General features: G+C 37.3%; 2 protein-coding genes and 1 pseudogene across 4 annotated transcripts in view; all 3 read left to right on the top strand.

Moving 5' to 3' along the window:
* The window catches only part of pde4cb (phosphodiesterase 4C, cAMP-specific b), a 72049-nt gene extending 66577 nt beyond the window's left edge, over positions 1-5472 (top strand). Inside the window, exons 9-15 of the mRNA XM_081358557.1 lie at positions 78-176; positions 359-523; positions 634-733; positions 868-1022; positions 2224-2346; positions 2617-2799; positions 3685-5472. Of these exons, the coding sequence (XP_081214683.1) occupies positions 78-176; positions 359-523; positions 634-733; positions 868-1022; positions 2224-2346; positions 2617-2799; positions 3685-4080 (1221 nt within the window). The 3' untranslated portion in view covers positions 4081-5472. The remainder of the gene's footprint in view (positions 1-77; positions 177-358; positions 524-633; positions 734-867; positions 1023-2223; positions 2347-2616; positions 2800-3684) is intronic.
* Positions 5473-8034: 2562 nt separating this feature from the next.
* Positions 8035-26343, top strand: part of rab3ab (RAB3A, member RAS oncogene family, b) — a 33019-nt gene continuing 14710 nt past the window's right edge. The window contains exons 1-2 of one of the 2 annotated variants that reach the window (XM_081357487.1): positions 8035-8124; positions 19200-19427. In XM_081357487.1, coding sequence (XP_081213613.1) covers positions 19200-19427 — 228 coding nt within the window. In that variant the 5' untranslated portion in view covers positions 8035-8124. The remainder of the gene's footprint in view (positions 8125-19199; positions 19428-26343) is intronic. The other variant, XM_081357488.1, reaches the window with a different exon arrangement.
* On the top strand, positions 13800-14916 carry LOC308685343 (putative nuclease HARBI1; annotated as a pseudogene). Its single transcript has one exon. The product of its transcript is annotated as a putative nuclease HARBI1 (transcript).

Genomic DNA, 26343 nt, shown 5'->3' on the forward strand with positions numbered 1-26343 from the left:
GTATCCATTCATTTCATTTTACTTCTATTTATTCGTGCTATTCATTGGAGAAAAAAATACCATATTTTTTACTCCAGGGGCTTGAGGACATGGATCGATGGGGTATAGATATTTTTAAGATAGCAGAGTATTCTGGGAATCGGCCACTGACAGTCATAATGTACACCATTTTTCAGGTAAGGTTTTTGAATGTTTTGCTGCTTTGCTATTGTATTTCCTACAATATAGCCTTGATTTAAAAAATACAGTAGATAAAGCCATTGTTGGAAAAACTTCCAAAAGAAAAAGCTCATAGTTTGATCATTGGTGTGAAGCATTAACTGCAGATTTGACTCTTTATGTACTCTGTAATTCTCAGGAGCGAGATTTGCTCAAAACCTTTAAAATCCCATCGGACACGTTCTTAACTTTTCTGATGACTTTGGAAGACCACTACCATGCAGACGTGGCCTACCATAACAACATCCACGCAGCAGACGTTGTACAGTCTACACACGTTCTTCTCTCCACACCTGCCCTAGAGGTCTGCATGGATGTGTGCACACATACACAGTGCTCACGGGAATTGACCTAAACACAAACACATCCTGGTATTGACAATGGTTTATTCATTTATTTATTTTTTACTTTCAGGATGTGTTCACTGATCTTGAGATCATGGCTGCTCTGTTTGCCAGTGCTATTCATGATGTGGATCATCCAGGAGTGTCCAACCAGTTCCTCATTAACACAAGTACGACTCAGACAAACCATTACAATGACTCCCTAATTCATTCACTTAGGCTCTCTCCCCAACACAAATACATGAAAGACTATCTGAAAACCTAGCTGGACCTTAGTATGTTGTTTTTCTCTTCACTCTTTCAGACTCTGAACTGGCTCTCATGTATAATGACGCCTCAGTGTTGGAGAATCATCACTTGGCTGTCGGCTTCAAGCTTCTACAGGAGGAAAACTGTGATATCTTTTGTAATCTCAGCAAGAAACAAAAACAGTCCCTGCGACAGTTGACTATAGATATGGTGATTCTTTGTGATATATTTGTGAATATCATCATTAAATGTTAGAGTAAAGGCCCCGATATACTCACAGCGAAGTTCTTTTTCGTTCTTCGCTTAGGGGTAAAACGAAGTTCGAAATACGTAACCGGTGATATACTGTTAGCGAATAACCAACACCGCCCACACTGCTGATTAGATGAATATGTAAATATGTGCTGTGCACTTTCCTCTCAATAACAAAATAAACACACAACAAAATTGAGAAAACAGCAAGCATTTTTTAATAAAGCATAAGAAAAGCATCTGATCATAGCAATTGATGCCCAATTCGGCACTCTGGTCACGTCATGTTTATTTATATAGCACTTTATACAATAGATTGTTTAAACTGAAGCAGCTTTACCGTATTAAACACGAACAACTTCATTTTCTACTATAAAGCAGCTCTCCAGCGTGAAGGCGGACTGAACAGGAGAAATGAACCAGAAAAGATTTCCGCGCGAAAGAAGGCGGAGCCTCCGCGCACACCTACCTATTACGTAATCGCCATGAACCAATGGTAGTACAAAGATGTTTACCAGCCGTAGCGAACTTAATGACTTTTACTACTTTTGAACAAGCACCAAATATCTGATCCTTCATCCATTTTACTATTATTGATATTTAATTATTTTATAAACAAAAATACTTATCATGAATGATACCATGATGCTATTTTGGTCACATTGTTTAAAGTACTATTATTACAACAAAACTCTGTTCTTAATGTGTATCTTAACTACACCGAATCGAAATTACACTCATTTACCTTTTATGGACCTTAAGGAAAATATAACAGTGAAATATCGTAACCAGATCTGTCTGATACGAATGATGTTTCAGTGAGTGAGTCAAATTTAGTAACTGTTCCAAATGATTCAGAGAGTTAATGAGTGATTTAGACCAATGAGTTTGCCAGTGACTCATCTGTGAGTCATTTAAAAAAAGGAACCAGTTCAAAAGATTCATTGATTTGTGAATCAGACTACTACTACTGACTGTTTGTTATTTTACAACATGTATTTAATCCAGACTGTTGATTAAACTGAATAACATAAAAAACTAAAAAAAAAAAAATCCAATCCTAATAAAACGTTAAGACAAACCTTTTTAAGATGTCACATTTCAAATACTGTTTTTAATACTCATGGGTCTAATACCAAATTTCCTGTTGTCTTTTCAGGTATTAGCCACTGATATGTCCAAACACATGAATTTCCTGGCTGACCTGAAGACAATGGTGGAAACTAAAAAAGTGACCAGTCTAGGAGTCTTACTGCTGGACAACTACTCAGACCGAATACAGGTATTGCAGGTCCAAATACACAGTACAATTCCAGTATAGGGATGTGAGACCCTGTATAATTTGGGGCCCCTGATAGCATCACTAAATTCAGCCCATTTAAAGCACCACAGCCACAAAAAACTAATTATTCAAAGAGAGTAAACAACTTACTAAACAACACTATTTAAGTCTTTTTTTAGTCAACCATCCTGAGCCACCCCTAGCTATTACTGGCTTTTTAGTGCTAGTTGCTCATCAGATGTAAAACTCCTTAATTCTTTCCTTCTAAAGGTGCTCCAGAACATGGTGCATTGTGCTGACCTCAGCAACCCCACAAAACCCTTGGAGCTCTACCGACTGTGGACTGATCGCATCATGGTGGAGCTCTTCAGTCAGGGTGACCGCGAGCGTGACAAGGGCATAGAAATCAGCCCCATGTGTGACAAACACACGGCTTCTGTGGAAAAAACTCAGGTATCCTGTAAAAATCTGATTATGTCTCCTATTTTAGGGGGTTTCAAAACAGTAGTGGGTTCATAAAAAAAATAGGGCTGTCAAAAGATTAATCGCGATTAATCGCATCCAAAATAAAAGTTTGTGTTTACATAATATATGTGTGTGTACTCTGTATAATTATTTTGTATATATAAATACACACACATGCATGTATATATTTAAGAAATATTTGCATACATATACTGTATATATTTATCTAATTTATATTATATATATAAATATATTTTTTTATATATAAATGACACATTTTTCTTAAATATTTACAAGCATGTGTGTGTATTTATATATACAAATTTAATTATACAGAGTACACACACATATATTATGTAAACACAAACTTTTATTTTGGATGCGATTAATCGCGATTAATCTTTTGACAGCCCTAAAAAAAGAGAGTTTATTTTTATTTTATTACAATATTTATTTTTAGGGCTGTCAAAGTTAATTTGTGCTCTTGAGATATTAATAAATTATGTTTAGTATAATGATTTTAACATTCACTAAATTTGATTCATGAAATCACGAGATAAATATGATTTCTTTATTCTATTAATATCAATATTTTTAACTGTTTGTTAATAAATAAATAGTAGAAAATATGAGTAAATAAACGTTTGACAATACAATAGCCAATTATAAAAAAAAAGTCTTTATAAAATGACACTTAATATTTTTATCACATATTGTATAAATGAATTTTTATACATAAAAAAGATATAGCTGTCTTTGTGTTTTAGGAAGAGGGTACCTTGCAAAAATGATCAAATGTGGGGATTAACAAGTTAGAAAAACCCTGTCCTATACTATATTAATGATTACCGTGTTTGATCATTGTTTCTTAAGGTGGGATTCATTGATTACATTGTCCACCCTCTATGGGAGACATGGGCTGATCTGGTCCATCCAGATGCTCAGGACATTCTAGATACATTAGAGGACAATCGAGAATGGTACCAGAGCATGATCCCGCGCAGCCCGTCGCCCACCCCCGAAGACCAGGACTCGCGGGCCACGGTGGGCTCAGCCGGGGAGAAGTTCCAGTTCGAGCTGACTCTGGAGGAAGAGGATGGAGAGTTCGAGGCTGAAGAGGAGCACATGGATTCAGAAAGATCAGGGACTATGACGGACACCAGGCATCCACAAATGTCCCCCCTTCAAGTCACTCCCATTTTAGACAGCGGTGAAAGAGAACTGGACCAAGAAATGACCAGCGCCTCCATCCTGCAGTTGGAAACTTAAGATGACCCAGTACCAACCGCAGCACTGCTCATTTGTGTTTCTAAGTTGCACTTATTCGTTTGGGGTTGAGTAGAACAACCATACGCTAAAAACTAAAAAGACATTAGACCCAAGGTTTATCTGACCAAATAACCTGTATTTTAAAGCTATATTTGTGTCCCAGACACAAACATTTCCAAAAAGACTGAGGCCGAAGTTGTAGATGAATGTTTTTTTGTGGTCTCATGTCGTATGGAGAAACATGAGTCTTCCCTTGAGTGACTGTCCATGCCAATTGCAGAGGAAAGCTGATTAACTCATTATGTGAACTTTTTCACTGGACTGTAGTATATTTAATATCCTGAACATTTTTAATAACGGATAAATTAATGTTTTGTTTTTTGCCACTGAAATGAAACGGGACAGTTGCGAGAAATATTTAAGGCAAGACACCACAGGTGAATTGAGTAAACATTTGAACTAATATATCACTATAATTCCCCAGTTGATTAAACACTGTACAGAACACTTTATTGTACAGTGTCTGTTACGTGCATGTTACGTGTACTTGCTATAAGAATTACAAGCAACTAACCTTAAACCAAACCCTTATCCTAACCCTATAGTAAGTTATTATTGCAAAGTAAAGTGTAACCCTTTATTTTAAAGTGTCCGTGTTACAGTGTAATTATACATTTAAGTACTGAGCAATAATAATGAACTACATGAACTTACTATAGGGTCAGGGCTGTTAGAATCAGGGTTAGTTGCAAGTAATGATGCACAATTTATAGTAATTACTATAGTAACTACATGTGACGTGTAACAAGGACACAAAGATAAAATGTTACTAAATAAAGATAAGCCCATTTTTTTTTATTACAAATTATAATCTAATTCAATATGCACTAATTTGCATACATTTTCAGAACAGAAATCTGTACATTGGCTCAGCATATTTTATTTTGTTGACATATTAAAGAGATAAAGGTTTTTACAGAGGGAGTTTTTGATATCTTTTTATCATTCCAAAGAATATTGTCAGTAGCCAGAAAAAAAAAAAAGCTGTATTAATCAGGCGAATGGAAGGAAGTTTGGCTTGTAGTGTCTTGCCTTAACAGGTCAGCGATAAGATTGTGAAGATTGCTAACAACCTCAGGATAATATTGATTTCATTGAAATGTAGCAAGACTCCAAAGTGCAGTCACTAAACAATCTGTTTATAATCTTGTTTTGAACAAATAAGAAAAGAAAAAAAGAAACATTTAATCTAAAAGTCAAATTTATGGACTCAAGACCACCATATGGAGAATCCCTTTACATGTGTCTTTGTACTGAAATACCTTTATACCTCTTAAACATTAGCACTATGTATACATAATGATTATATAAATAGAAACAGGGTTGATGTTTTATCTGATTTATGAATGAATTCGAATGGTGACAGATCTTCTTATGTTCGCAAATCTAAACTCACCTAAACTTGACCATCACGGGTGAATCAGTGTTTTACATTGATTTACTCTGGTGTGCCCATGTTAGACATTGTCAAATTGAAGATCGCCTCTGGCTGAAGTGAAAGCTGAAGTGGATCTGATATCTTTTGCGGTTTCATGGTTGCAGGTGGATTTAAACAGTAAGTTCTGATCCCAGACCAGCGCAGACAACCGTTACTCTTAGCCAAACGCATGTCCACCTCATATAAAGGGCTTTGACAAAATGATCCTTAAGATCCTGCTCTGATATTGCCATCATTTTCAGAGCTTTTTGCCTCAAAATATTCCATAAATATCTGGTTATATACAATCAGAAACATGCTATGAAATTACAGAGGGATTTTGAAGGTGAAGTGTGCAATTTAATATATATATATATATATATATATATATATATATATATATATATATATATATATATATATATATATATAGTTTCCTAGTTTTCCAGTAAAGGCTACTAAAAGTAAGTCATTTGCATGTTGATATCCCTGAAAAGGGAAAACCAAACTAGGATCAGAGAAAATTGCGTCAAATTGTGAGAAATCAGTAAATAAAAACATTTTAATACATTAACATGTACCAAATTTAACATTACTGCTTCATTCTAAATACTGCTCAGAAATTACAAGTTTGAGTAGCAAAACGATTTTATCTATAACTTTAATCTATAGATTATATTTGAACATTTTCCAGATAATATCTTATTACATATTTTATTTATTGGGGTATAACTCTCTCTTCTTCTGACCAATCAGAGATGGGGGTCTGCTTGGGAAACCTGTTGTAAAATATGTTTTTTTTTTGTTGTTGTTTTTTTTTTTTATAGTAGCCCAGGAATTACACATTTCACCTTTAGTTTGCTAAGAATATGAAACCGTGATGCATAATGATTTTGTTTAATTAAAAAAACAAATAGTCAGCAGTGCTGGGAGAGAAGCTGTTGCCAGATTGATACTAAATGCTAAAAGTGCCACCCAGAAGCCTTGGACACACTCATTCTCAGAGATCAGAAACGCCAGTATAGAAATCCAAGCATACAGCCTTAAAGCACATCCCTTTAGCTTCAGTGCCATTACAACAGCGACTGTGAAACATTTAGTGTCTAAAATGAATTTTGTTGTATGATATTAACTCAAATGTGTCCTCTTCTCTGTAATAATGTGCTATGTTTATATGTGTCTGTTTGTTAGTATTACTGATGTTGTCAAAAAAAATATATATATATATATATTTGTTCAGTTTGTTTACAGGTTGAGATCACGTTTCAGATAAAGGTGATCACAGAGTGTGTTTGTGTTCTCCACTGTCAGAGCCAAAAAATACTTAATTTTTAATTAAGATTGTTCTGAATTGCCAATAAAAACAACAACAAAAAATACAACACCTATTCTGTTGTGTGTTTCTGTGTTTTAAGCAAAAATGTATAAATAAAATAGCTGCCAAGAACATGAAAAGTCCAGAACAGGCACAGTTCGACTGGTTAGCTTCGACTATATATATAATCGACTACATAATCTAATCTAATCTAATCTAATCTAATATTATATTATATAATATGATATAATGCCATTGTGCCGGCAGTGTATTTCAGAGCCATTGAGATGAACAGGAATGCTATTATAGGTCTCTCCTGGTACTTTTATAGGTGGTAAGCAGTATTAGAAAGACAGATTCTCATTCTAGAAAGCATTTGATTGGCCACAATATTGCATGAGCCCTTGAATGCAAGATGATTCACTAATATTTTTGCTCTGTTTTTGTGTAAAATGAAGATTGCAGGTACAATTTTACATTTTAAAATATTAATAAAACGCATATATGTAGGCTATACTTCATTTAAACTTCAGCATTACACTCGCATATAGAGGACCTCAAAGCGAACTGACATGCCACAACATTCATTTTAATTTTATGGGGTCCATATGCTCCATAAAGACTTCTCATAATTTGAGTAAACATGGATTTGAACACTGGATGGCGCTAAAATAACTCTAAATGATGTAATAAATACAACACAATAATAGAATAATAATAATATTATTATAGTTATATTATGTTATTATTATAATATAATAGGCCCTACATATAATATAATAATATTATCAGGAGGAAATAATATTATTAGAATGTCAAGAAATTATTGCGTTGAAAATCACCATGCTAACCATTGTTATGGTCAAAATAGAATAGTTACCACAGTTACTACAACATGAGAGTCAAACATTGGTTACATATTAGTGTGATGAAAATGACACTGACCTGCACCGCTAATGTAAACAAATCCCTGTGTCAGCTGCTCGTTTTCTACGACCATTTTAATTGATTAATTATGGAAAGGCCAAAGCCAAGTTCCTAAATAATGAATGATGCTGGTTTTAAAGAGTCTTGAATATTTTACGTCCTGTGGGTGGGATTGCATTGTTATTATTAGCTCTCGGGTCCGTCAATCAAAAGCTCTGACCCCGCCCCTCTTGGCGTCACACGTCTTTCAAGTGACGTCAAATTGTCTGCAGGTGTTGGAAAAGGCGCAGTATTGGCGTAAGTGACGCTTAAAAAGGCTTTTACGGTAAGAGAACGGCAGTAATATGCGTTTTAAATATTTTACGCTAAATATACCGTAATATATGTTTATGTGTGTGTTTGTCACTGGGAAACTGGGGGAAATGTGCTGGTTGCAAGGAGAATAACCTTCATTTGACATGAACATCGCGCATTCTGTGCTTCTATTTTTACTCCCCATGTAAGACAGATCTGCCACATAGCCTTTGAAGCGTTGGCATAACATAGCACGGATTCGAATGATTGTTTGCCTTTTCGTTTTTTTATATATCTAAACGAGAATAACGAATCCATGCTCGTTGTGTTCTTTAGCATCATCCCAGAAGATGGTGAATCAGGTGAAAATATCCTCCGCAGCAGCAGTGTTGCATGTACATGTGCTGTTTCCTATTATGTAAGGATGCTCAGATATTTTTTTGTTAGTTACAAATTTCCTTTTATAATAAAGGGCTATACTGTATAATAGGCTGTACTGTATTATGTTATATTCTAGTATAACATTGGGCTACTGATAAAATTGGCATGTCTCATAGAACCATTCAAGAAAATGCACATGTGTTTTGTGGCTCTATGTCTAGGATATTTACCTCCATAATTCAGCAAAACCAAAGTTATTAGTGGTTCTGTCCTTGTTTTGGACAAATGTCTCCCATTTGGCAGTTTATATGTTAGGTTGCTTCGTTTAGGCCTATTCTTTGCTAAAAAAAAAAAAGGTTTTAAACCAGCCGAAACAGGCTGATGGTCTCCCAAGCTGGTCTTTTGGCTGGTTCAGAGGTGTTTTTGTGCACTTTCCAGCTGGTCACCTGCTTAACCAGCAAACCATTTTAGGCTGGTTTAAGATCTTCTTCTTCTTCTTCTTCTTCTTCTTCAGCAGTGTTATCTGACTAGTATTTTAAATGATGATTTTGAAGCAGATCAGTTTGATGGTTCTTGAACAGAGCAGCTCTAACCACACAGTGTCCACTGTCCACTAGGGCTGTCAGTCTCGATTTCTTTTGCATTATTGAGGATTTGAGTTTAAAGGAAGAGAAAAGCAGTCTCTAGTCTAGAGCAGAGCCTGAACATTTCATGTAGTGTAATTAATTGCTGTTGAAAACAATTCAATTTTCTTCGCAACAATAAAAATGAGCTGGCGGTCTGTTTTTGTTTTTGGCCTGAAAGAGCATCTGAGATCCTAAAGTTAGCCTCTATTTTTAGTCTGCTCAAGCCCTCTGTTATCAGGAGAGATGCTGATAGGATGCTTTGGTGTTCTGCGAATCTTCCCGACACACCAGACGTGGAGTGCTGAATCACAGATCAGCTTCCTGGTTCTTTAGAGGAGAAGCCTTTTTGTTGAGTTTGTGCTGTGTCTGGTGGAAATAATTCTGATTGTGATGAACATACATGTGTCCTGGTTAAACATGTATATGAAATTAATTAAACTTGTATTAGAGTTTTTATTTTTTTTATGGTGTTTTTGACAGGTCAGAAATAGAATAGGGACATTGTTTTATCTTTAACCACCCTTGAGTTCTCTATCTAAAGATCATGTTGCCCTGAAGTGGAATACGATGCCAATCTCCAATCCCATTTCGCTTTTTGCCACAGTATTCCAAATGTCTCTGTTCGGAGTGAATTACTGGTTATTAAGTACTGCACAGTGTATATATATATATATATATATATACACACACACTTTATACTTTATAGATACCTAATATGTGGCATTTAGTAGCATCCAGAAATGCAGTGGAATCCAGTGTAATTTGTAAATAAAAAGGCTTTTTTAAAAATGTTGTGCAGAAGTAAATAATAATTTACTCATCCTCATGTTGTTCCAAACTTGGTAACTTTTTCCATGGAGCACTCCTGGTTCATTGTAATTGCATAGAAATGAGCAACCTGCAGTCTTTAAAACTTTTCCTTTTGCGTTCCACAGACGATGACATAAAGGTGAGCAAAGGAAAAAATAACTCTTATTTTTGTGTAAACTTTAACTCTCTAAGACAAGTGGCTTGTTGAAATAATGACTGAGGACTTGTTGAATTTTGTTTCACTCTGGAAATAATATATAAGGTCAAGTGCTTTGCATTGTGGGATACAGTAATGGACATAGGCTGTGTTTGAAATCGCCCCCTATACCATCATTCACTATTCCCTACATTAGTCCACTAAAATAGTTCACTTGAAGGAGTGAATGAAAACGAGCGAGTGAATTCTGACACTGAGTTCGCTGGAAGGGCCGCCGCTTTTGCATAGTTTTTGCTTGCTATTTAATAATCATTTGAAACTTAGCAAACTGGCAGCTCCAGTAGTAGGCCTAATGATTTATCTTGAACTCTTTCATGGAAACCTTAATTAAACAATTTATTAATCAATTAAAAAGGAATTTATACCTGTATGATATTATGCTGTAGCCAGTAGCCACATTGGACCAGTGATGGATAGATGGATGGTCAGACACGGGAATTCTTTCAGTGCGACCGTCGCAGTGCATTATGGGTATTCTCTAGTCATTGAGCGTACATTGGTTGTACACTCGTTATTGCAATGCATTGTGGGAATAAATAAGTGCACTCAATAACGGCCACTATGGTTTTGGACACCAAATGACGGTCCCCTCAAATAGTGCCCCATTTTGGACACAGCCAGTCTGTTTTGTTATATACTGTACACAGTATACATGCATACTTTATACTGTAGAAATAGTAAGTGTATAGTAGTATGACGTTAGCCTCTGTCTTATTTAAGGGTTTATTTAATGGAATGTTTTAAGGTGAAATGTCAGCACTGAATCTCTTTTTCTTTTTCAGTGTGTTTGAATTAAGAGAGATGTTATATTGTGAATGGAATAGGCCTACTAGCTATATACTGTGATCTAGTGTTGTCACGATACTAGAATTTCTAACTTCGATACGATACCTTAAAAAATATCGATATTCGATACCATTTTAGATACCACAGAGAAAAACTGCCACAATATTAAGGGGGTATTTTTTTTATTTAAAACTGAATATAACAAGTCTAGAACATGACAATGAGGTATATTTTACAAAAATGTCCTGAGTTCTATCTGTTAATATTTTTTCTTTGGACCAGAGCTATATGAGCTGTTGTATTTTTATTACCTACTGTTATCAAAGATTAAAATATACTGTAACAAATGCATTGTTTATCGGTCATAAATGCTGGTTAATACATTAACATTATTATTTGATGCATAGATTTAAACACAAACGTGCGTGCATCACACGCAAAAATAATGCTCATTGGATCGACATGAAGTCAAGTTACCTTTATTTATATAGTGCTTTTAACAATAAAGATTGTCAAAGCACTTAACAGTATCAAATTGGAGGATAGAGTGTCAGTAATGTATAATAATAAGATTAAACATTCAATTTTCAGTTAAAGGCATTTCATTATTGAATTCAGTGATGTCATTGTCTAGCTCAGTAATCGCTAATGAAGGCAAATTGCAGAATTATATAATATTTTTTTGAATAAAGTTAAATAGGCACAAGTTAATTTACATTTGACCACAGTTAAAATATTTACTTCTAAGATTCCACATTCAGATTAGGCTTATGTTAACATTAAGAATTACAGTGGAAAAACGAAACAACACACTTAACAATACTAGGCCATCTTGGTTAATGTTTCAGAAAAGTTAAAATGAGAAGTTACAGGGGAGTTACAGTTAGTTATAGGGGAATTCAGAAAGAGGTGACCCATTGATGGTGAGTAGCATACAGTTACATGCTGCTAAATGGCCCCCCTGGAGCTTGTTCGTTTAATTAAGTCTGTTTTCAGAATTTAAAAAAAATGAGTGATGTGAGGGATATTGATAGCCAAACAATATTTTGGGTGCCCGCAGCCCGCTCAGTGTGAAGCGCGTGTCCGCGCTATTCTCCGACATACCCGCGCACGGTGTGTAGCGCGTGTCCGCGCTATTCTCCGACATACCCGCTCACGGTGCGTTTTTAACGGGTGTCCGCGCTATTCTCCGACATGCCCGCTCGCGGTGTTCTTTATCAACCAAAGGTGGTCGCGAGGGCGCCGCACTCGCTATCTTTCCATTCACTTCACTTTTGCTATTTAAACAGAGCGAATGAGACGAGTCCGGTCACGTGTGATGTTTGTCAATGCGCCTTTGGAGAGAAGTTAAAGTGACAGCTCGGCTAGTATGGGAGTATCGATACTTCGGGACATTAGTATTGGTATCGTTCAGATATTTCAGTATCGATATTTATCGAAATATCGATATTTTTGACAACACTACTGTGATCTACTTTTATCTGTTTATATCTGGACTAGTTTTTTTTTTTTTTTTTTTACAGAATACACATTATCCAATGGTAAACGTTGCAGAATACAGACAAATGTATGCTATTTGTTGTCACATGACCTCATAACACTGCATATGAGTGGTGTCCAAGGCCCAGTTTAAAAAATAAATAATAATCTGGATCAAATTGATCTGGATTTGGAAATCCCATGTTTTGCTATCCAGGATCACCTGATCCATCTTACTTTTATGCCAGTTTTTTAAAGGAACATTTGATTGGATCACTGTGATCCAAATACCAAATTTTAGGATTACCAAATCCTGTTTACCAGAGCCTTAAATGGAACCAACAGTGTAGCCAAAATACCGGTGGCCACAAATAGCCATTGTTTGTTTTAATTTTAAGAAACAGAAACATTTTACATTCCTTATTTTGTTATAATGTTAAATAACAAAACAAAAACAATACTATCCAATAGTACAAAAATCATTTACAGGACAGATACCAGCTCTTTCCATCTCTGCCTTCAGAAGATGTATCTCCATCTGCACGTTTTTCTGCTGCAGTTGGGTAAGCAAGATTTGTTCTTTACCCAGTTCAATTTATACTTCTGCTCTTTTGGTTTCCCGTTTCAGAAGCAACTCATAGCTATCACCATCCTGGTTTGTAGCTGAGGAACGTTTGCGTTTTCTTGTAGGAACGTCTTGGACTGTCTTCATTACATCCACTGGGGATCTGTCTTCCTCCTCAATCACTGTAGTCAAGTCCAGGACAAACATATCCTCTGCAGGAGAATTTTGCTCGCATTCTTCTGAAGTCCTAGTCTTTGTGGCCATGGCTTACCACTTTGTAATTGTGGCCTCTCCATCTGCTTCTATGCCTTCAATGCCATGCAGGGCCTCTGGTTTTTCTCCTCCTATGATATCAAGGACCATATCAGTGAAATCACCCCTCTTATATTACCTGTTTGGGTGTTCTTGGCTTCAGTAAGGTCTTTCGTTGCCTTGGTCCTAAGGTTCTTCAATCGCAACAAAACTTGTTTTATGGTCCTCTTTTGGCCAGACCCCATGGCATTGACATTGAGGTTATGTCCTCCCAAATGTTGTGTTTTTCTTTTTTGGTCACTTCACCCTTTGCAGAGCTGAAACCTCCTACTATCGAGGCAAAATTGGCCCGAACACCCTCCAGCAGTGCACAAGTTTCTGCCACTTGGCCACTGAAATTAGGCCCTTTTGAGTCCATGGTTCCAACTCTTTGGTGTAGCCAACACTGATCTTAAAAGCCTTGAGCATGATTGCTTTGGCTTGTGCTCAATTAGGCTTACACCAATCAGCTCATTGCTGGTTAATGGGTGACATCATTTAAACACATCATGTCTTTGCACCCATTTCTCTTAGCCTACAGAGGCAGCCACATGGCGGGTATTGTTCATCGTTACCATAGGAGAAGGTACCGTTAAAGCGCATGCTGAGCGTGCCACTCGACCACTCGAGCAATACACATCAGAAGAACTGTGTGAACGTTTTCGCTTTGGGAGAGATGACATTAAGTACTTTGCAGATCTTGTCAGGCCAACACTCCAACACCAAACCCAAAGAAGTCATGCTTTATCCGTGGAGGAACAGTGCTTAATCGCTCTGTGCTTTTTCGCATGTGGGACTTTCTACCAAGTAATTGGTGACAATATGGGAGTGAGAAAAGCAACCGTGAGTAATGTGGTGAAGGCTATGTCAGTAGCACTGGGCAGTCTGATCAATCAATTTGTTTCCTTTCCTAAGGATGACCAGACAGCTCAGACTAAGCACACGTTTTTTTTCAAATGGGAAACATGCCTAGCTCTAGTATTGGTGCTATTGATTGTACTCATGTGTATATCCTAGCACCTTGTGAAAGGAAGTGGGAGTATGTCAATCGAAAGGGGAGGCACAGCATCAACATCCAACTTGTGGGCAATGCCGACCTCATAATAACCAACTGTGTTGTGAAATGGCCTGGGTCTGTTCATGATGCACATATTCTAAGAGAGAGTGCTTTATACAGAGAGCTTCAATCCCACCGACTAAATGGCATAGTATTGGGAGACAGCGCACATCCACTCCTACCTTGGCTAATGACCACTTTTCCAGCTGCAAACACACCTGAGCAGGTACACTTCAACTCCTCGCATTGCAAAACAAGATGTGCCATTGAACGCTTAAATGGAGTCCTGAAGAGACGGTTTGCGTGTCTTAACTACTCACGAGTACAACCCAAGGTGGCATGCAACATAATCCTTGCCTGTATTGTTTTGTATAACATCACCACCAGGTGTCATGTCCCTCTTGATGACAATTTTTGAGCCTGATGTAGAACCAGAACAGCCGCCAATGTTCTTACCTAATGAAGGACACACTGGACATGCAATTAGAGATGCAATTGACCTATGGCTAAGCCACGCCCCCGAACGCGATGAGCCGATCACAGTGCACATAGCTAACCCATACACTCGGACATTCTCTGCTTCCACGTCCATTGAAATGCATTGCAGTTAGTCAGTTTTCATTCGTTTTTTCTTGTCATTTTAAGTTTAAAATGGTCAAACGGTGTACATGGGGTACATGTAACTCCGACACTAGGTATTCTGAGAGGCTGGGCGACGGTGTGTATTTTTTACCCTTTCCCAAGCCACATTTCAACCGAGATAAGTGTCTGCTCTGGATTAAGTTATGCGGTAGACCACAACACCAACTAAACGCAATTAAACAAGGATGTCTACATCTGTTCTAAGGTAAGTCAACAATGTATTTGAACGTCATCTTTAACATCTCTAACATAAAGTTAGCCTAGCTTCTAGCTGCGTTGTACATCATGTCACTTAGCTTCATTAGCGTATCTGTAAATAGCCAGACACAATGTTGTGTTTTACACAAATATAAGTAGGCTAAACACTTTGCAGTTGTAATGATGTCCTGTATGAACAAAATGATGGAGTATGTTTTTATGTTTCCACTGTTTGATCGCGCCCGTGCCTCTCTCTCTCTGACACATACACACACTCATTCCAGCATTACAATCTTGACATAGTAGCCTGTTCATATGCTGCGTTCACACCAAACGCGAATAGAGCGTCAAATTCGCACGTATCGTGTCTAGTTCGACGCTTGAACATTTCCAAAGCGAATAGGACGCACTTTCATCGACCTTCTCAACAATAAAAGACCTTAGCTTTTCATCGACCTTCTCAACAATGAAATTATTAATATAACCCTCCAATGCATAGTTAAGGCCCTTTTGCTGACTTCGAGATGATATATAATCTTTCTGTCTCCAAAAATCATCAATTGCCTCCTGTGAAATGTCTCCTACTGTGACAGCTACCGCTATAGCGCCTGTTACCGAGTGTCGACTGTTTGTCCGAGTGAGTGGAGGGGGCGTGGCTTAGCCATAGGTCAATTGTGAGAAATTACTTTTAACTAGGCTACTGAATGACTGAGTATATTTGTTGTTGTCATTGCCATTAGTATACTGTGGAATTATAGAGCTGTGAGCAAGTGACATTTATTTGACAGCTCATAGCTTTGAGATTTTTGTTTGTTTGTTTGTTTACCATATCTCATTAGATGTGACATGCTTCAAATATGCTTTAAATATGAAGAAATGTATATATCGTCATTGATTTTGTGATCATTCACTTAAAAAAAAAAAAACTCTCTGATTTAATTTGGTTAGAAAAATCACAACTGAATCCACCCTTCTGATGGGATCAGGAAAATCCTGTTTTTTTATTTTTTGGATCTAATAGATCCCAAACCGAGTTCAAAGTTTTGAAAAATCCAAAGGGCAGGTTTGATCCAGATCAAATGTAAGATCAGATTACATGCTCTGATCTTAGTTCGGAATCCCTCTTTTGCTTTTAAAAAACCCATTTCCAAGATTTGATCCAATCCGTGATCCGAAATCCCACTGGATTACTTTTGAAAAACTGGGCCCAGGTGTCTTCTTGGAATAAAACATCAAATTCAGCAAGGAAGGACACATTAAATTGTCACAGTAAAGAAAATGTCAGATTAATGCCAAGGCATAGCAGACATTTCTTTTTGCCGCTCAGACATTTCTTTTTGTCCCGGGATTCTTGCCTGACTGATTCTCAGTAGCTGGTGACTCTACCGCTGCTGTTTGGTCACAGGTCTCAAGAGATAAGTGTCAGACAGTGGATGGGACAACGATTCACTCAGCCATAAAGTCATTTTGAAGTTGAGCTTTTGCTTGTTCTGCTGTCTTCAGCAAGCTCCTACATGTACTAAATCACAATGGCTCTGTTCCAAAACTGTTAGCTGCCTTTCTGTCAGCTCACTACATAGGGAGCAACTGTATGTAGGAAATGTTGCATTCACATCATGCATTATACAAATAGTGCTCCTTATGTAATACATTTTTTGCAACAGTTTGCATGTTGCTAAGCTAACAGCATAATACCAAAAACCATATTAAGGGTGGGCGATATATGCCGGTGGACCAGTGGCATAGCCAGAATACATTTTTTGGGGATCCCATCTTAAAATGAAGGGGCCACAATTAAGTTAGAATGGATAAGTATCTGTGACCCATTATAAATACCAATATTTGTTTTGTTCAGTTTTAAATGCACAAATAGCAGCATAAACAACAGAACATGAGGATTCATAAATCGTCACATACCTGCAGCGCTTCTGTGAATGGAGAAAAGCAATAAAAAAATATATATATATACACAAAATATATTTCACTTAAATACAAATTTACAAAACGAAAAAACTGTGCAACAAGTAGTAGCAGGGCTGGACGAATTTCTTTTTTCTTTTTTTTTTAAATTAATTCGAATTGAATGTTTTGCCTGAATTTTGTCATTTTTAAATCAAGAAATCAAGGTTTTGAATAAAAATGTTAGCAAATGTTACAAATAGACATGGTGACAATACAGCAATGATAAGCATTAAGAGAAGAAATTAGCATGCCTGATTAACTGGTCTTGTGTGACATGCTCTTTGAAGGTACACATCGCTAGTCTTAGCGGCTGTTCACTCAGAAATGCGTATGAGAGTGGTGCAGGTATGACATCACTTTTTAGGCCAAAACACAGAAGCGGGTTAGCATTTTAGCACTTCCGGTTCCATCGTCCCGAAGTCAGTGGGTTTTTTGAATGGGGTTTTGGTTAAATGAACACAAGCTCAAGACACTTTCACGTTTTATTCTGTGACATAAATATACCAGTATTACCCCACTCGTGATTTTTTTGAAGCCGTTACGTGTCTTTAAAAAGGCGGTTGCTAACAAGTGGCTAAATGGGACTGCAGAGGCTGTCGAGGAGATTAAACATCATCATGCCGAACTTGTAAACTCAGTTTGCTTTTACAGCATCTTTATGGTTATAAATGTGCTCTTTCAAACTATTCTAACTCAAAAGTTCTGGATAAATGTTTTTAGATAAAAACTTGTCAAGGGAACCAGTGTGATGCTAACTGCTGGTTGGCCTACAAAGTGACGTCATACCTGCACCACTCTATTGCGTAAAAAAAAAAAAAAAAAAAAAAAACGAGATGCGAGAAGTGGAATGGGAAAAAAGCATAGTTATTAGACCTGAGTTTAACTTTTTTTTAACTTGAACGCTACGTTTTAAAAGTGCAACAGCCAAACATGTACAAGAAAAATCGTGCAAGGGAATGCAAAAACCTGTAAAGAACTATGTTTGATATTTCATGTTTGCATGATGGTGACAGGCTGAAATGTGCTGTTATTTTCTGTTTTTACAAAGCATTTGCTGTTAATAATAGCCTATTATTGGTGTTATTTATTGCTATTACTTTTTGGCTAAAATATATTTGCATTTTTTATTTTATTTTATAGTATATAGAATGTTTAAGATAAGTTTGTACAATATTTGTACTTCATATTTCATGCATATTTTCTGCAAAGACATTTAACAAATAACAAGTCATTTGTTTAACATTTCCAGCACCTTATTGATCACTTCAGGTGTGGTGCACTATATTGAATATAACTTTTTATTTAACCAGTTGGTTAATAAAGAAAACTTTACTTGAATCATATTGTAGTTACGTTTTTAAGTTGACTAGTTAAACATAAAAAAATAATAGTAAGTGAAATCTTTTACAACCGAGCAACTCATGATCTTTGCGTTTTCAGCATCTCAGAATGGCTCGGTACGCAGTAAATTCTGCTCACACAAGTGCTGAGTGTTTGGGTCGCTTGTACATGCATTTGAAAATGTATTAAATACTAGATTTGTAAGAAAAAAATTACAGTGCAATAGTATTACTACTATGGTAACTGGTTAAACTGGTTAAACTGTGCTGACCCACTCACTAACCCTGCTTTTAAAAAAATGCATTATAATTTGAAAATGTTTCCCAAAATCATTCAGCCAGTAGTAGTAATAATAGTAACTTCTTTTTTATTTTATTTTTAAATAAAGCAAATAAGTTTTCATGGGCAGGACATTTTCTCAAGTCACTGGTCATTGACAGGTGTGGCAAAAAATTTTGGCCCCAAAGTTTTGTCCGCTGGATACAAGCTTTGCTGCTTTATGATTAAATAGAATCCAGAAGAAGGAATCATAGAAGGCAGCATAACGTTGGTGATTTACAATGTTACAATGCCCAAGGAGTACATGCTAACTATTTGCATTATTCTCTCAGTATTCAATATTTGAAAACATAATATTTGTTGTGTTTTGGAACTTAACATAATGGTTATACACTGACGATGCCGCTATAGCCTGAATGCTGTTACGCAAATGTATAAATAATATCCTCTTTTTCTTTTCTACATCCTATAGATGGCTTCAGCTACAGATAATCGTTATGGACAAAAGGAGTCTTCCGACCAGAACTTTGATTACATGTTCAAAATCCTGATCATCGGGAACAGCAGCGTTGGGAAGACAAGCTTTCTGTTTCGTTATGCTGATGACTCCTTCACCCCAGCATTTGTAAGCACGGTGGGCATCGACTTCAAGGTGAAGACCATCTACAGGAACGACAAGAGGATAAAGCTGCAGATCTGGGTGAGATATGTTCCCATCAGCACTGAGAGCTTTGATTAGGTCCTGATGTAGATAAATGGAACATTTTTGTGTCAGTTTAAGGGCTTGTTGTGGTAGAAAAGAGATTGATGTTTTTTGTCAAAAACGAATAAGCAGATTTTTGCATTCTAGCTATTTTCTTACTGGAAAGTCCATAGGTGGCGATCCATTATTATACTGGGGTTAAAGTCACTGTTTATTGATATTGATTGTTTTATTTCAGACTCATACATTTTATTTAAATATCTGGAACAGAGCTGTGGCTTAATATGCAAGTGTAAAAAAAAACAAAAAAAAAACTTGTAATACAATTGTGATAGTAATGCCATAAACCTAAATATGTAAAATCAACCAATGGAATCAATTAAGCCATTGTGGTTTAAATAAATGTTGTGTTCTACAGAGAAAGAGAGAGAGAGATGGTCAGTAGCTAGTATGGTTGGGGAGGCTAGATGAGTAACCAATCAGAATCGCTTGTGATGTATCAGGACCCCTCCCCCAATGCCTCATATTTCCCTCTGGTGAAGACGACCCTCCCCCACCTCACAGACTGGCAGCAAAGACCTGACCAGATTCACACAGGCTAGAGAAAAGCTTGCTCTCGCCATCTTACCATGGATAAAATATAGTGTTATGTGGCATGCATACAGTATATGGTCTAAAAGACCTGGAAATTTGGCTATATTCAGAATTGAATACTTGCTTGCTATTTATTGAATACTGTACAAAATGTACTGTATATGCTCAACCTTCTTCTTCATTTATTCAAAGTATTATGCAACGATAAACATTTCAGACAGTACTATGCTACATTGTTGTCACATGACCTCAAGCATGATTCATATGGCGCCCAGTTGTCACCTTGGAAATATAGGGGGTTATTTTTTATTTAAATCCTGTTTTGTGTAAGAATGTCTGATCAAGTTATGTCCCAAGACATGTTAGGTATTGCATACATGTTATGTATAGGTATTAATGGTTCCAGTTCATTCGTCACACTAGAAATGGAAAGTCTATTCAAGCGCATACACCATGCTGTACTGCATACTATTTGTTTTTTTGCTTAGCATGGATGGATGCAGAATTTAATTGGCACATAACAGTGCTTGTTTGCCCTGATGCTCTGTACTGTAGGCTCTTTGAAAATGGTTCAGGGTCAGTGTAATAGAAAACAGAATCACTTGCTGGATTGCAGCATATTGTTGAAAAGATGCTGATGTATTACTGTGGTATCAGAGTCAAGAGCCAAAAATAGGCTTTCGGTCTCACAGATATTTTGGTATATTAATAGGTCCATTAGTGCTGCTCAGTAGACTCCATTTTGACCTCGTGAAGTCTCTATAGGAATGAGAGGTTACATTGTCGGTGAGGATTTAGTCTATTGATATGATCCACTAGGCTGATGTCCTCATAATTCTGTCATCTTCATGTTTCTCTTAGAAAGTCTTTGATAGTTGAATTAACTGGAGTTTATCATTTACCCACCGTCATGTTGTGCCAAACCCATAAGACTTTAGTTCATCTTCGAAACACAACGTAATCAGATTCCAGAAATTAAGTAGGTCTACCTGATTACGTTTAAAAAAAACTCGTAAGTAGTGTATGTATGTGTATGTATATGGACAAAACATATCCTACACACAAAAGCCCTATTTATGTCAAAAATAAAGAAATTCATCAAAATAAAAATACTTAAAGTTACATCTAAAGGAAATCTGGATATTCAGGACATTCATTTCTTTCATTTTTAAATAATTTATTTAGGATTGTTTTAAATACATGCTATATACTTGGAAAATACATGTAATTGAATATATACTATATAAATAAATAAATATATAAAATATTTATGGACAAACTGAAATTATTTGTGGTAATCAACAGCATGTTGTTGAAGTTGTACTTAATCTCTGAATATTCCTTCAATGGGCCTCTGTACTTTTTTTCCCTCATAAACCAGAAATACAGGATTTAGCCATGGTTTTGGCTTTTACATGTAGCTCCTCCTATCAAGAAATATGAGATCAAGTATAACAAAAAGCATCCACCATGTAGCCTAAGGAGCTGATCCTTGCATCACTGCACCAGAGAAATGAGCCTGTTAATTATAAACTCACTCAGTTCAGTCAATAGAGGCCTGACTTATGCAGGAGGCCAAACAAAAGCTTGTCTATGGAATAATAACAACTACAGCTTTTCAAAAATGTGGTAGAAAATTCAATAACTTTTTCAATCATTTTATTTCACAAATCTGGCAAGAGAATATAAATAACCAGATTTCTGGTTGCTTGGTGGTTATCTTACTCAAGTTTCAATGACATTCTAGTCGCTAGATATGGCTTCAGGCCCTTTTTTCAATGTAAATCCATTTGATTTTTCAATCATTGTATTGTCCAGCAAATTAAAATAAGCATTTCACTAATATCTCTCTACATACAAGACACACTAATTGAGTTATTTCACTGTTGTAAAGGGATAGGTCATCCAAAAATCAATTACACACCCTCATGTCATTCTGGATACTTTGTTCATCTTCAAAACACAAATTAATATATTTTTAATTAAAACTGAGAGATTTCTGTCCCTCCATGGAAAGTCCAAACCAGTAAAACTTTCATGCTTCAAATAGTTTTATAAAGTACTGTAAAAGTCATCTTTATGAATCAAGCAGTTTAATCCAAGTCTTCTAAAGAGAAACAATCACTTCATATGCATGATGAACAGATTTAACACTACCATCCAAATGTTTTTGGTCAGTATGATTTTTCGAATCCTACCCTTGGCTCCACCGGCGAGACACCCACAATCCTCTTCAGTGTCCTCCTCCAACTCGGCCCAAACAACAATCCCTGCAATACAGAAATGGACATTGTTAGGGCTGGTTCACACAGAATGTGTTTTTGCTGTTAAAATAAACAAGATGCAGGTCAGTGGAACGAAAAAAAGCGCAAGGTCTAGAGATGTGTTTTTGAAAAGTTGAACTTCTTTTAACTTGAGCACAGCGTTTTTAGAATGCCGTGTCATGAGGGAGACGCTGCAAAAGACACAAGATGTGAGCGCAACAGTTAAAAAAGTCAGTCTAGCATGTATTTTACAAAAACTATGGAAAAGTAGCGCAGTGGAATGGAAAAATGTGTTCTGTGTGAAAGGCCCCTTAGGTTTGAGGCAGACTCTAAGCGCAAATGTCCATTTCTCTTGTAGAATGAACAAAACGCAGTTTTAAAGCCTGTATGTCTCCTTACAATCAGCAATTCCTTCTCTTAAATCCACTCCACCCTCCAAGGCATCTAACAAAGCAAGCAATATCCGTAGGGCCCTGAATTCAGATTCCCCAAAAAACTCTCCCTTCTTCACAAGACCGGGCCTTCTTTGTGTGTCGGGCTGTGGCAGTAGGCCTTCAGCAAGTCTGGGCCGTGCCCCAGATTCCGCCACTGCCAGGCCCCACTCTCCTCTTCCCTCCGCCCAGTTACAGACTGCGGCTTTCCCCAGCGCTGCAACTCATTTTGCAATACCAGCCTTCCTTGATGCATTCCTTCCACTTAGCATGAGTATGCCTCTGTTAGCGGCGCAAGCCCAGCCGTCACAGTCTTTTCCTTACGCTGTCTCTAACCCTCTCCCTGTCCGTGGCCTGCAGCCCCACCATCAGACCCTAGTGTAAGGCTGCCTCCACTAGCGGCGCAGGCCCAGATGTCTTATTTTCCTTCCTAGCTTCTCTCCTTTTGTACCCTCCTTGTTCCTCTCCAGGCTCCGGCCTTTCTCCCTCCCATCACTCTCTCCCAAGCTAGATCTCTTTCCCACTGATCGCCTTTTATTCTCCGAATTCTCCATCGCTTTTAGTCACTACAGTGAAATCATTTGCACTGCATTTCCCCACAGGAAGAAGGAGCTGAATGATTATCTTGCGATAATTGCAGAGCTCGCGCCATCTTATGGAGCAACTCACTTTTACACATATCATAAGTAGAGATGCACCATTACAATTTTTTAGGCCGATTCCGATTTCTGATTTCTCATTGAGTTTGACCTGCCGATACCGATTTTAGCTGATTCCGATTTAATTTTTTCTAACCACTACAGCACACACAAATATTTATTTTCCATCTTTTCTTTAATAGAACATTTTGCATAGAACATAAATCATTTTTTGAACAGATACTTGCTATAAAATAGAACTATATAAATGTGTGGGAAATACATATAGCCTATATAGCCTTGCAGTATAAAGATATTTTCTATAATTTCTGGCTAGTTTACTTTATTTATTTTTTATAATCATAACCATACTTGCAACCAAAACTGAATAATGAAAACAAGTTTAAATTGGTAAATCTTCTACAAATATTTGAGTCTTCGTTTTCTTTTCAGAAATACTGGAGTTCTTGTTAAAACACACTAGACATACTTATTCTGTGCATTTTGAGCATGTTTTGTGTGAAATTATTTTTAGTTTGTCCATCAAAAGTGTGCTTTCACTTTAATTGAGCGTGAGCAGCGTAGCAAAAATAGACCCGCACCGAAACCCCCGCTTCACTGCTGCTCACGCGACGCTCCTGCTGCGGGTGTGAATGCTCATTGATTAACATGCACGATGGAAAAAACAACGCGCTGCTCACGCGACGCTGACATTTGCGGTGTGAAATGGCCGTAATTCACGAGGTTTCCTACATGTGCGTTCCGTGTGCACGTGTGATGCTGATGTTGCGCGATGTTAATCATGCAGCGCCCGAGTGCATTTGACCGGCATAAAATCGGCATATGTTAGACTGACCGGCCGGTCGCCGATCATGGCCGATCACGTGAAAATCGGCCAATTCCGGTCACCAGCCGATCAATCGGTGCATCTCTAATCATAAGCTGTTCTTAGTAAAATGCACTGCTCCGTGTTGCCCAGTGGTATCAGTGCCCAAATGGGGTGCACTAGACGCAGATCTCCACAATATGGTGTTCTTGGGCTCCAGGAACATCTCCTGTGCGGTCTGTAGATTCGTTGCCCACTCCACCACAGCTTGCCCTCTGATTAACCCTTCAATTCACCCATGCCCAGATTCATCCCAGGTTAAATCAACTAGCTATGTCCTGTTAGGGGTTAACAGTTTAGGACCCAAGGATCAGATGTTTGAAAGAAGACCCAGAGTCAGAATTAATAAAAAATTGAAGAAAAGTTTTACTGAAGATAGTTTGCAGTTTTATCAGCAGAAGTCAGCTTCAAGACTCACACAGGAGTTCGTAGGCCGCCCCGCTTACAGTTACAAAGATCACAGCAGTTATACCCTTCACTAAGGTCTAAGCTACATCATTGCTTACAGGTTGAATGATTCTCATTAGCTAAGAAATAGATAAACATAGTAATTTTCCACACATATACAGATAGACTGAAGCATATCACCATAGATTATGCAGCTGACACTCAGACCCTGAAGTATAGGCACGTTGTGACCTTCCAGGTCTCAGATTTGGGTTGCTGGGTGCCAGCATGTCCCGAACAACAACTCAGTCAATCTCTAACAATGCCAGTGGTTCCTTAACCCGTAACCAAGAAGACTAACAGACACACCGACACACGGCTTCTCCAAGGTTGGATTTGGCCAGGCTCTAACTATAAACAGGAGAGTCGTTTCAAAACATCAAGATAGTAAGTTATTTTTCTCAAGGATAGGAAACTTTAGTCTAAATGGAAAGTAAGGCTTTAACTGAGAAATGGTCCCTTAAACTATAGACTTCAATGACCCCTATTTGTTTTAACACGTTGAAGACCTTTCTCAAACACAAAACATGTCCATATTTCATTTCTTGAAGCCGGGATAAATGAGCAAGCACTACTGTTACTGTATTCAGATATCAAATACAGACATTAGAAAGAATACATGAAAAGAACATTTCAGTAATCACACTGGTAACTTCAATAACAAAATAAAATCTCCAGAGAAGTAATTCAACCCATGTGACATTTAGAAGGAAAAATATTGATTAATACCTTGATTATAATCACTCATTACATATACATTGAAGCAGCAGGGGATTCCAATTCACCCCCTTCAGTCCCGTGGCCAGCAAACATCAACTTCGACTCCTCAGCTATGGATACTAGAAGGAGAAACACTTCATTCACTTCCAGCAGTCAGGTCTGCAATAATTTAAACAATGGGAGATGTGCAAGACAGCTTTGCCGTTTCATGAACATTTGCAGCTATTGTGGCTGTGCTCATGCCCGCTCAAGATGCCCTTTAAAGAGATCTGGTAGATCTAGATTTAAAACCTGGCATTGAAAGCCTCCCTCCCAAAGTATTATTTGTGAAAATATTCCGTCAGCTCTCTCTGAGCCTGACACAGTCTATAATCTAATTAAAAAAGATGTTTAATCAGGCTTCATGATCGGCCGTTTTAACTTTTCCCCATTCAAGTGTTTCCATATCAGCCCCTTTGGAGTGGCTGTTAGAACATTTTCAGGTAAAAAATGCTTGATAATCAATCTCTCAGCCCAGCACAATTCCCAGCTTCTGAGCATAAACAGCCTTATCCCTCTCGAAGAATATTCTCTTCATTACCACAACATTGATCAAGCAATGACCTTGATGAAAAACGCTGTTCGTGGCTCGCCAAAGTTGACAGCACTTCTGCAATTAAAGTCATGCCCATCCAACCAGATTCATGGCTTTTATTCAGCATATATGCTGGCACGGAAAATTATACTTCGCCTTCTGCTTAACTTTTGGCTGCAAAAGCAGCCCGAAGATTTTCGACATGTTGTCAGAAGCTATTTGCTGGATTCTCTCTAACAACTATGCAATTCCTTACATTATTCACCTTACTAGTTTGTGCTGCAACGAGCTTAGTTTATGGATAACCTTCCTTAAACAGTAAAACAGTTTTTACTTTTTCTATGATAACTTGGTGTCTC

Source organism: Scardinius erythrophthalmus (assembly GCF_964197995.2).
Source record: "Scardinius erythrophthalmus genome assembly, chromosome: 25".
Taxonomy (NCBI): domain Eukaryota; kingdom Metazoa; phylum Chordata; class Actinopteri; order Cypriniformes; family Leuciscidae; genus Scardinius; species Scardinius erythrophthalmus.